General features: G+C 40.1%; 1 protein-coding gene across 1 annotated transcript in view; it reads right to left on the bottom strand.

Annotated features, from left to right (window-relative positions):
• rhbg (Rh family B glycoprotein) overlaps positions 1 to 12,374 on the bottom strand; it is an 83,186-nt gene that overhangs the window by 23,787 nt on the left and 47,025 nt on the right. Inside the window, exons 7-8 of the mRNA XM_028793998.2 lie at positions 10,681 to 10,814; positions 4,644 to 4,765 (exon numbers count right to left, since the gene is read on the bottom strand). Of these exons, the coding sequence (XP_028649831.1) occupies positions 4,644 to 4,765; positions 10,681 to 10,814 (256 nt within the window). The remainder of the gene's footprint in view (positions 1 to 4,643; positions 4,766 to 10,680; positions 10,815 to 12,374) is intronic.

Raw genomic sequence — 12,374 nt, 5'->3', positions numbered from 1 at the left:
GAGACACCCAGAGGGGCCACTGGGAGGAATGCAGGGCTTGGGTGGCTCGTGGATAAACTGACCTGTTTCGGGCTGCACAGGACTTTGAGGGCATCGTCCTACCCCCACAGTCCCTTTTTCAGGTTTTTTAGGCCCTGCAAGAAGCAAAGGAAGGGCTGGAGAAGAAGCTTGGCGCGCCAATAGGAGTCATCCTGGAGTGGGTGAGGCGATGTGGGGCTGATTCCTCCAGCCTGACTGATGCGACAGTACAGGTAAGCGAGGCCTGTGCCGTAGATGAAAGGTGAGGCAGAGCATAGTGGTGGCAGGGATCAGTATCGCATACGCAGTCGTGATGACTGATAGCGTGGCAGAGGAGCGTTCAGGGAGGCAGCGGATTGACATCGGCTGCCAAACAGCCTTGCTGCAGATGCCGGCGTCAGTCTGACAGGTGTCCAAAGGGGTGCAGACGGTAAGGGGTCTCCCTTCTTCCCATAAGGGGACCCAGACCAACAGTGCACCCCAAAGCAAGAGGACATCCTGGAGAAAGAGACGGGATCCTCCTGACAGTACACAGAGTGAGCCCATCTGCTCAAAGGCAGTGGAGGGCTGCACTGCAAAGGGGCAGAGATTCCACGAGCCCTCAGCTGAGCGGACGTTGGGGCAGGAATTTCCATCCTGCTTTCGATTTCACAGGGTTCGGACTAACGGGGAGCGGTGTTGCTATGAATGCGGCCGCTGTGGGCACGGCTGAAGGGGTTGTCCCTGGAGGATGTCCAAAGGACGTGGATGTCGGGACAACTCCTCCCGATTTTGCAGTTTTGTCTCCACAGGACAGGCCCATGAACTGGATGACGCTGTCTCCCCGTCTTGGAGAAGACCAGCCCTCGCGGGATGTGCCGCTGATCCCAACGGGGCTCAGCTGAGAGAGGGGCAATGTGGCAGGCGGCTGGCATCCATACCCAGCCGGGATGCCCCTGCACACTATATTCAGGGGGAGCTGCCCTGGATACTGCAATACCTCCCCCTGGACGCTAGACTGAGTGACCAAGTAGCCGCATCTCCGTCAGTGGATGCGACGTGGTGGGTTGGTCGCCTGGTAGGAATGGAGCCAAGACGCCGTTAGTCTCGCATCACTGTACAGGGGGGCAGAGGGCCAGGAGTCTCTTCCTCTCCCATAGGGAGACACAGACCATCAGGGCGCCCCAGAGGAAAGGGAGGAACCAGAAGAGTAAAGCCAGCTCTTCCCATAAAGAGAGATGTGAGTCCGTGTGCTCACGTACGATAACGGACCACCCTCTGCAATGGCAGAGGGAAGTCCCGAGGTCAGCGGGAAAGACGGGAGTGCGAGCGGTCCCGTGGGACAACCCAAAGATGGGGACACGAAGGCCGCAGAGCGGGTGCTGAGGTTTCGGCTGCCAGGGTGCTGGCCAAAGGGGGAAGCGTTGGCCCTGTTGCATTGTGAAAGACACCAGGCAGTGGCATCAGGGCAACGTCTCTGCCCCTGGCTCTGCTTTGTATTTTGCAGGACCGGACCCTGGATGAGCACGTTGCAGACTTGCTTCGTGGGAAACCTGCCCTCGCAGGACGGGCCGCTGCGCCCAACGGGTCTCCGCTGATGGAGGGGCAGTGTGGCAGGAGGCTGGGGGCCAGACCTGGCCGGGATGCCTGGAAGGACCGGGAGGCAGCTTATACGTCCCCCGGGCCACAAGAGAACAACTGCCCTGGATAAGGAGATGACCACAGAGATGGAGCCAGGAGGCTCAAACCCGTTGGGGCCCGTAGCTGCCGCCAGGGGGCGTCCCAAGCATCGTGGAGCCCGGGAAACCTGCATTTCTGCCACACCTGGGCAGGTGGAGGAAGAACCTTCCAGGGACACCTGGAGTGCTTCTGCAGCACTTCCGCCACACCAGGAAGTGCCACTGGAAGGTCATCAACAAGCACCTGGAACACATCCGGGTGAATTTATAGTAAAAGGGGCCACCTTCCTACAGTCGGGGAGCTACAGTCGGGAGCTGGAGGTGGAAGGGAGGCCCATGGACATTGGGAGAGGCCCGTGTTCGGAATGACTGGTGGTGGAAGCACAGTATGTTGTGTGAGAACTTTATTATAAATAAACGTGTGTTTTATAAAGTGCTGGTGTTAGTCTGATGGTGTTCGGACCAGGTCTCACAATATGTACATGTGTAATATTTGTGTTAAATTTGCATTTATTAAGTTTCCATCTGTGTCCTATTAAATCATTTATTTTTAAGTAACAGTGGGGATTCACCATACTAATTCCCTTCATAATTTTAAAACTGTAACATGTCACTTCTGATTTCTTAAACTGAACATGTTCAACTTCTTCATTCTTCCCTTTCAGTGCATATGTCTCAGGCCCAGAATTAGCCTAGTCGCTCTTTATCTGGACTTTCTCAAGCACTGCTATGTCCTTGTTGAGTCCAGAGGCCAAAGCTGCACGCAGCACTTCAGATGACATCTTACCAGTGTGTTATAAAGCTTAAATATAACATCCTTTGACATTGTGCTACATAACCTAACACCCTATTAGGCCTTGTGATCACTTTAGTACAGTGTCTAGACAGAGACAGCAACAAGCCCACAATGATTCTCAGGTTGTTCTCATGAAGTGTACTTTCAAGTTTTGTGTTTTACTTTTACTTCCTAATTGTAATTTCTTATACTTACTTAAATTAAATCTGATCTGCCACAAATTGGCCCACACCGTTGTGTTCTCCAGGTTGCTTTGCAAGAATTTAGCTGATCCTACATTATCTGCCTTCCACCTATTGAGTGTCATCTGCAAACTTGAGCAGCTTGATCGTTTTTGTATTTTAAAAAGAACAGTGGCCCCGGTACTGATCCCTGAGGTACACTCCTATTGACATCACCTAATTCTGAAAAGGTTTCTCATACCATAACTCTTTATTCCTGGTGTTTCAGGCAATTTTGCACTCATTTACACACATTCCCTTGAATGTCCACGTCTTTTAGTTTAATTACTAATCTCTGTAACTAAAAACCTTCTAAAGATAAAGTTGAACAATAGCATATGCACATCTCTGTTCAAATGGTTTTAAAGAATCCACAGTATTAGTGATATTAGGGGTTGTCCTGGGAGCATCCGATCCAAAGTAAGAGCCAACCCTTTACAGAATGTATGTCCATTTCAGGGCCCAATGCTACAACCTAGAATGTGTATGTATGGTTATTTGTCAACGCTCAGTTACGTAGCTCTAACATGAGTTAGAGTGTCTGTGGGTGTGTGTATAAGCATGAGCTGAAAACCCCAGGTGAGTTCCAGCTTTGCATTCAGTGGTTCTGTGATAGACTGCCCAAGGCCGAAATTAATTTTCGCTACTTCCAAAAAGAGCAAAAACACATATAACACCTCCTTTTGCTCCAATGTTTAACTGTATAATTGTTGTGAAAATGAGCAGTAGGAATACCACCTATAAGAGTGGGCAGTAAAGCAGCTACTTATTCATCACTTGATGGGGGCCGCTTTTAACTGAGTGGAGCATACAGAGTTCAACAGTCCACTTCATTTAAGGTGTTATGACATAACAAAATGTCTTATTATGTGTTTTTGCTAGTTTCGTGGACTATGGCTGCCACTCTTCATGATTGCAGAGAGGTTGATTGGTGGTGAAAGCTGATTTGAAATAGCATCTGTTGTGATTTTTGATAATTTGGCAATGTTCATTTTGTAAGTGGCAAAAGACTAGCTCCTTTGTAGTAAAATATCTGAATTGTGAGCTTTTAGAATTTGTATAACATTATGCCAAAAAGTGCAAAATCGAGTATTGCTCTATCATTGAATTTCTAAAGCTGGAGAACCTTGGAAATTCATTCTTATCTAATCAACTTGTAACAAGACCTGTTTATTCCTCTTCACATGCCACATTGTACATGAGATGCATAATTCTGTTGTGTCAGGAAGTTTCTTAAAAATGGCCCAAAGTCTAGCTAGACTTCAACAACTATGACAGGAAAAAGTGGACCGAATTGTAATGAAGATTTAAAGGTTGATGGTGGATGAGATAACAGACAATATAGGGATTAGTTATGGGTCTTTTGATTTCACGCTTCTGAAACAATTAAACATTTTCAAGGTATGTGCATGTTGGGTACCCAGAATGTTGACTTACTGAAAAGTATCACTGAATCCATTCTTCCAAGCAGAAGAAATGTTTCACAAATGTGAATGAAATCTGAATACACCACTATGATCCAGAGTCCAAACAACAATTGAAGCAATTTAATGCATGGTGATTCTCCAACAGCAAAACTTTAAAGTCGGAAGCAGTGCCCACAAAATCATCTTCAGAATATTTTATGATGTTGAGGGCTGTGTGACAAAGTAGCATGATCTTGCATATGCCTTCTGATGGCTATTAACAAATCTAAGTATCACTAATGGAAAAAGTTTAGATTTAGCTTAGCTTTATAAAACATGACATCTTGAAGAAAAATAGGATGAGTGAATCCAGTGACTAACAAAATGGCTGAACACATTAGTGTTTTTTTTCAGTGTTGTTTGTTTACACAACTAATTAGAGAACCTTCAGCATCTTACTTTCTACTTTTCTAAATCTAATTTTAAAAATTAACTTTTATGAGTAGCATTGCTTGAATATAACGATTTCGGAGAGAAAACTTACCTACAATGCACCCGCCTATTAATGCAAATCCTAGGGCAACGCCGAGGGCAATTGCTTGGCGGACCCCTTGGCCAGATGCAGTCACCTCTCCATCTGCTACCAACGGAAACACATTTGCCATTCTTCAGCACAAAGCAAGAAAGACAGAAAGCAGCATTCAGAACAAGGCTTAACAAAAATACAGTACTTGTTTTGCACTAAACAGCATATTAAAATAATGGGTAAAGATCATTTCTACACAAGAAAATAGAAAAGAAGGTTAGAGCTGTTGAAGGTTACTTGACCGGTTGGTGTCTCCAAATGTATAATGTAAAAGTTACTAACATACATTAACAGAGCTGCCTTTCTGATTCACAAGCTTACTGCATATATTAAGGAAGTAGCCTCTTTAATCACAGAAATGTATAGTACTGTAAATGCTGCTGGTATTAAATCCTCAATTAAATCTGGACTTTTACATGTTAAGAAAAATCAAGAAATTATTTTAACTTTTCTTGAAATAGAGTGAGCGTGGTCAAGGTATGAATTCTATTACAATTTTGTTCTGTTTTGTTCTGTACAATTCAGCTTAATTTGCTATATTGCAAATCTATACATATAATATGGTGTTTGGATATAGGTTTGACTGTTTTTATGTTGGCACAACTGATTTTCATGAAATTTTGCATGTGCCTTGCAATTGGCCCAACTTAAAATATAGGCTATATGTTGTATTGGGAAGAGGGGATATAAAAGGTGAGGAGGATGTGGAGGGGCAACTCAAAAATCAGTGCCAATGCGGCGACTACAATTCTCATCAGGTAGAAGGAGCATGCTAGGCCTGAGGCGACGATATTGGACATCAAAGTTTCAACAACCAGCCAAAGTAGAATCTCACCCAAGATCACAGATGTGTATAGCGTTTTCTTCTAATTTAATTTGGATGACAATTTATCCTCCCGTTTATTGAAACCCAGGCAACACTTGGTATTTTGATTAGTACTCAATAAACAGTTGATCATAAAAAAAGGTATCTTGAAATACATGCCTGAAAATCCTTCTGTTTCAAGATATCTCAAAGTTACTTCACAATCATTTTGAAAGTCCACTTTAGTTGTCTTTAAATATCATGATTTAGGAAGATCTCCTTCAATAAGACTTAGTTCAGCTCATTTTTATAGGACCAATCAAATTCTTTTTATTCCAGCTACTTTTTAAATTAGTAACAGATTACTGCTGCTAATGCAACATGCTTTTTTGTCTTAAATTTAACAGGCTTGCTTTTTCAATATTCAGAACTCTTATTTGTTTAGATAGATAGATAGATAGATAGATAGATAGATAGATAGATAGATAGATAGATAGATAGATAGATAGATAGATAGATAGATAGATAGATAGATAGATAGATAGATAGATAGATAGATACTTTATTAATTCCAGGGGGAAATTCACAACAAATTTCAACAGCTAGACAATAATGAGTAAACAACAAAAACTCTAGTTCACCACTTTCCTAGAAAAAATAAACCTATGGGCATTTCTAAATGACAAAGTTACAGTTTTGTAGATTTAGACTATGTGGCTTTCCTCCCCAGAAGTCTATTTTTATTTCATAAAAGCATGCTGAAAATTACTAATGAAATAGTGTTTCCTGTGTAGAAATCAGCAGTAGAAAAATGTGGACCTACTAGGTGCCAGGAGTGTCTATCCTTCTTTGCAGAAGAGGTCCAGGACACCTCCTGACTGAAAGGGGCAATAAATGGTTCCATACTAGGAAAGCTGGGATTATGCCTTTTTTTATAAGGAAGAGGTCCAGAAAAAACTAGTTCGACACCAGTTGCTGTCCATTAGACAGTATGGCAGTACACAGTTCCTTTGTAATGAGATAGTATCTCGAGGAATTACTGTGAACTAAAAGACTAGGAGGTAAGAAACACAAAGCAAAATCATTTTTAAGGCCAGGTAAGGTGAAAACAGGAAGATAAGAAAGCTAACCAAGCAAAGAAAGCACAAGGGCAAAGCAAAAATCGAAAACAAATCGAACCAAACCATAACTTAGCACTACGCTTAATTGTAATTAAGCAAAATAACACTAAACGTTTTTATTTCTTGATTATCCAACTGAGGGATATCTTAGACTGTGCCTACTGTCATATTTATAAGAATAAGAAATCCTCTTTGCAGTTAATATAATTGAATTTATTGCCCAACTGTGCAATCTTTTTTTGAAGATATGACCCCTGGTGAAGGAGCATGTACACGATGCACAAACAATGTATTTTAGACTCTATAACAGAAGGGAAACCCTGCATGAATTTCAGCCAGGGGACAGGGTTATAGTATTAATTCCAACTACTCATTCAAATTATTGCCACATTGAAATATTAAATTAAGAAATAAAGGAGCTTAGTTAATTACCTGTTGTGTCACCCTAATCAACATCTACCAGGGGGGTATTTTCCGTATGTCGCTTAAATCATCTGAGATCAGATGCCTCATCTTGGACGAGTTAATGCCAGTGAAACACATCCGGGATAAGTCGGTTTTTCAAATGCAGCCGTGTAGTAGATTAGTCTAGCTGGATCTAATCATCCGAGATGAATGCGCGCGCCTGCGCTGATTGAAAAGCCCATATATATTGAGTCTCGAAAACATGATCAGCAAGTCTTTGATAGGCTGTAACAAAATGACGAAAGAACGGGCACATTTTTTTCACACAAGCGGAGCAGGACCTTTTATTCAAAGGATATGAAGAATTTCAAGATTTAATATGCACAAGGGGTAACACTGCAAAAGCAGCCCAAACCAGAAAAGACGGCTGGCAAAAAGTGCCCAACAAATTAAACACTAAGTAGTGTGCATTGTACTTACTGAATGCAGTGTTTCATTTCCTATGTGTCAGATTAACTATTATTTAATATGTCATAATTCCAGATCAAACATGAGCACAAGGAGAACATGAGAACAGGTTAAAATGAAGTACAAGAATATACTTCAAACTGGTAAATATTGGTATATAACTATTTAAAGAACTGTTGACATAAATAATCATATATAATATAAAAACATTAATTTTAAAGCTAATAAGAAGGCAGACAAGCAAAGAACAGGTGGAGGTCCACACGGTCCAGACCTAACCCCTGCAGAAGAGTTGACTCTCCAGCAAAATGCCCATCGCCCTGTTTCTGAGGGCATTCCAGGGGGAAGCTCAACCTCAGAACCAGTGGCAGGATGCAGTGGTCACTTCATTTCAGGTAAAGGATGGTCATTGCATATATTTGTCCTCAATGTGTGCCATAGGTATGTTCCATATAGCCCTCTTTTTTTTGCTGGGTCAGTTGCAGGGAATGTCATATCCCTAGAACTTGTGTCTGACCAATGAGATATTGACGAAGGTCAAATATTTGAGCAAGACACTGTGTCTGATTATTCATCAGGAGGATAGGTACTTTTTCCAAATAATGTTTGATCAAACTCCATTCTGATCAGTCCCATGTGCCCCAATCACATTTGGAAATCCTGGGTAATGAGAATGTTAGGCTGATTGTGAGATTCTTTATGGAACTGTGGGTGTTTTTGCCTGTGTATTACCTACCTGCAATGGCATGAAATGCCTCTTTTATTTTCTGCACACGCAGGTGTCCAGGAAACACTATGAAAACCCAAAGGAAATATTTCAGAGCCAAACAGACTTTGAGAATTGCCTGGCAAACTGCACTTTTAGATAGATTTTCCGCATCGCCTACAGTATATAAAAAACTGCCACTTGTAAAAAACCTCAAAGCAATGCATACTATCTGTGTGGTTGTGAGAGCCTGACTTCGCCTAGTTTGACTTTGAATATAAGGTGCTAATAAATCTTTGAGGTACAATATTCCCCCTTGGCTAAAGCGGTATCTTTCAAAAAGAATTTCCGCCGATCGCGCAAAACCCCATCTATATGAAATTCTCTTCTTATAATTTGCACACCGATATCAATTGGTTGCTCATTCATGAACAGCGAAGCCATGACTGAATGAATTCCATGAACGAACACTGATTAAGTGTGTGAGCCAATCCTTGTTTACATAGAACAAATCTGCTCTGAGCAGGTTTGAGGATTTGGATGTGCTGCTATGACAACACATCCAGAAAGAGTTTCGAAAAACCGACAGATCCAGGATCATACCAAATCGTCAACAGTTACATCCGGCTAAACGAGTAATCCACGTACAAAAAATACCCCCCTGGTTAATGTATTAAACACACGGTATAAACAGTAGGAATGTCTAGCAGACTCCAGTATGGGCAGAACACTCTTCACTAATGCCGTGATGTTAAATTTTGTTAATTAAGTCAAACTCTCTCAAAGGAAACACCTGGAATCTGACCTCTTTTCTATAAAAGATGTTGTCAATATCAAACCTGGCCTAACTTCATTGAATGCACACGACATTGTAACTGGGCCAAGGAGCATGGTTTGAGATTGACAGTATCACCTATGGAAGGAAAAGAAAGCAAAAGTCTATCTGGAGATTAAACATATGTCCAAACAGTGAGTTACTGAATTGAGTTTCAATCTCTGGTCTAGTCCTATTGTATTAGTACCAAAACCCAATTTTTGTGATTTTGCTTTTATGATTTCTTAAAACAGAAGAAAAAATGAAACTGAGTGGAAAAACAGTAGAAGCAACAGAAATCAATGAAGAGAAGTCAGGAGCACATATCCTAATTACACCATATTGGGGTCATTGGAACAGTGATGGGTGAAGGGTGAAGTGAATTATTCAGGGTTGCACAGTTAAGTCAGCACTGGCTTTATAGTCCAGCTTCTTAGCCTCTATGCCACAAGAGATATGCATTATTATATTTATTAAATTATTATTTATTTTAGTAACATAAATCAACTTTGGATTAAGACTCTCTTTATAAAGGGAGAAATTCTTAATAAAAGGCTGAATGCATACAGAATAACAAAGGCAAAACATGATAGACAAAAACATTTAAAAGCACAGCAGTTGCTGTTTGCATAGGTAATTGGTTAATAACACATTGTTGTAAAACGATTCAGCAAAGTTCATGCAATTTCTTTACACTAAATTTCTGAATGAAAAATGTAATGACACCTCTGAGGCACTAACACTAATAAAATATATTTATCTCATTAGCCCACTAAACTAGGTTCACACATTTTGACAGTTCAATGCATTATACATTAATCTTTTATTTCACATTGCACCTTTTATGATGACTTACGTTACAAGTATAGTGCTTACCTACATAGATAGCTGTGCTCTTGCTGTATACAACTGTTTGTAATTTGCTGAATAATATGTCAGCACGTTATCACATTCACACATTAGTTTGCTTTTGTTTATGGCATTATCTGTCTGAATAATGCTTAATAAAAGTGTAATTTAATGCCTTTTTCTGGAACTCCATCTAATTGCCTATAGTTACAGATGTAAAAGAAAGAAGGAAGTATAACAGCAGTCAGTCTTGACAGTGTGGTGAGGGTTTGGGATTTGTAGCATTCTGTTAAAGTCTACATAATAAACAGCATAAAAGGGGAAGGGTCACCCTAAGACCCTACAATGACAAAACAAATATGTATACAGCATAGGGTATATAATGTGATGGGGTTGAAATCTACACTTCAGGTATTCAATATACTTCCATGTTTCATGCATTCTGGAACATTTTTGGGGATTTGCCTGCCTGCATGTATGACTCTATGGACATGATAACTGAAAAATGATTAACTCAGTCTGAATTAAACTTGGTAGAGTTATTAGCATTGCAAAGTGCTAGAAACCTGTTGTTCACATCCACAGATTTTACTCTACTGAGAAAATGATTTTGTGCTTTCATCACATTTGTGACCCAACTGTAAAGAAATTAAAAAGAATATACATATTTTCAACAAAATATATCTCTTTCATTTCACTCCACACCAAAAAAACTGGCCTACAATAATTTAATGTTTAAACTACTGTTTTATGTAGCTAAAGAATGATGTTTGGAAATACCAGCTTTTTAAATTGCATTTAATTTATTTTGATTTTTATTCCCCTACCCATCTCCATAGATGTCATGAGTGGCCATGGATGCTGTGATAGCTCCCACTATGGCTCCGAGAATTCCTGGCATGCCGTGAAGGTTATGTATACCGCATGTATCCTGGATCTTCAGTTTGGAATCTAAGATTGGCTAAGAAGGAAAAACACAAAAGTATTTATATTATATAGAGTTATGGGAAACAGATAAGTGTCAGTTGTAAAGAAAATTTTTCTCAGTCAGAACTAAAAGATATCAACTGCAGAAATAATATTCTTTCACATTAAGTAACATGTGGAGACTGTTTTCAATGAGTCAATAAAACACATTTTCTCTTATAATGTTCACATCTGGATAACTTTTTAATGAGAAAATGTTGCATGATTCTACTTTACCTTCAGCAGGGTTTTGTCTGAAAATTTATATACCTGAATTTCTCAAAGATCTGGATGTCCAGATCAGCCATAATTTCCTTTTTGGTGATGAATATTGATCACAATGGTCATTTTGTTTCAAACTTCCACCAGACAGGATTTTTAGTTTTCCTTTTCTTTACTACCAGAACATCCTATTGTATTTGCTGATACTTTGTAAAGAATGATACATAAAAATGTAAATAGAACATAAACCCACAATGTTAAACTAGATTAAGCCTGGAAAGATGGATAGATAGAGTACTATTAGTATGCCATGCTTCTGCTTTGGTTATGACAGAGAGCCTCAATAACAGTGGACATATTTCCACTTTGCTGACCATGTATATGGAGTTTGCACATTCTGTTTGCAATATGTCAGTGCAGGTCTACTATTTCCTCTCTCATTTGTAAAGATGCCCATATTAGATTAACTGGTGGTTCTGAAATGATCATTCAGGAGTGCTGGAGTATGCCATTCCCGACCAGATGCTGCCTGATACCCCCAAAACAGGAGCATTTAGTAGATTAATAATATTTGATGTGCAATATAACATAATTTAATTTACAATAAATTTCAGTCTCTGTCTTTATTCTTTGCTTGGGATGCCTTGCACCAGCTTTAAGCTTTTTCCTGTAATTTAGTTCTAAAGGCTGATTTATACTTCTGTTTCAAGCCTATGCTGAAGCTATGTGCGTAGGCAATGTCATTGAAAGCAATTCATACTTCTGTGTTATGCCGCACCATAGGCACATGCCTGAATGTTAGTTGGCAGTGTTTGTAGCATGCAAGAAAAGTGAATGGTCTGTTAAAATGCTTGAAGTTTTTGCCCTCCAGGATCATTACTCATTTTGCTATATATATTTTCTTCCACAGGTGAACATTTTTGTCCCTTACATTTTTTCAATTTTTAATACATTCACTTCCAAACCGGAAAACAAATGAAAATGCTTTCCAGGAAATACACAGTTACCAAACTGGCCAATCAGTGTACAAGGGGTCTTCATAGGGTTAGCGTGGATGTATAGTCACATTTTTGAGGAGATGGGTGTCAGGCTGTGCCACTGATATGCTGTAGGCACAGTGGAGAAGTATAAATCAGCCTTTAAACTCAATTTTTCCTTTTGAAATGTTAAATGCTCTTCAGTTATTTTAGCTTTTCAAATAACAAAACTTTCAATAGTTATTACAAGTCCCAAAGTGCTTTACATAACATATAAGTGTTTTATAGTCTAAGCATGGGCAGATTAAGTAACTCACATAGGTTCCACAGAGAGGGAGAGGTAAGGCCTTACATCA

Source organism: Erpetoichthys calabaricus, chromosome 2 (assembly GCF_900747795.2).
Source record: "Erpetoichthys calabaricus chromosome 2, fErpCal1.3, whole genome shotgun sequence".
Lineage (NCBI taxonomy): Eukaryota > Metazoa > Chordata > Cladistia > Polypteriformes > Polypteridae > Erpetoichthys > Erpetoichthys calabaricus.
This window is presented reverse-complemented; position numbering and strand designations above follow the sequence as displayed.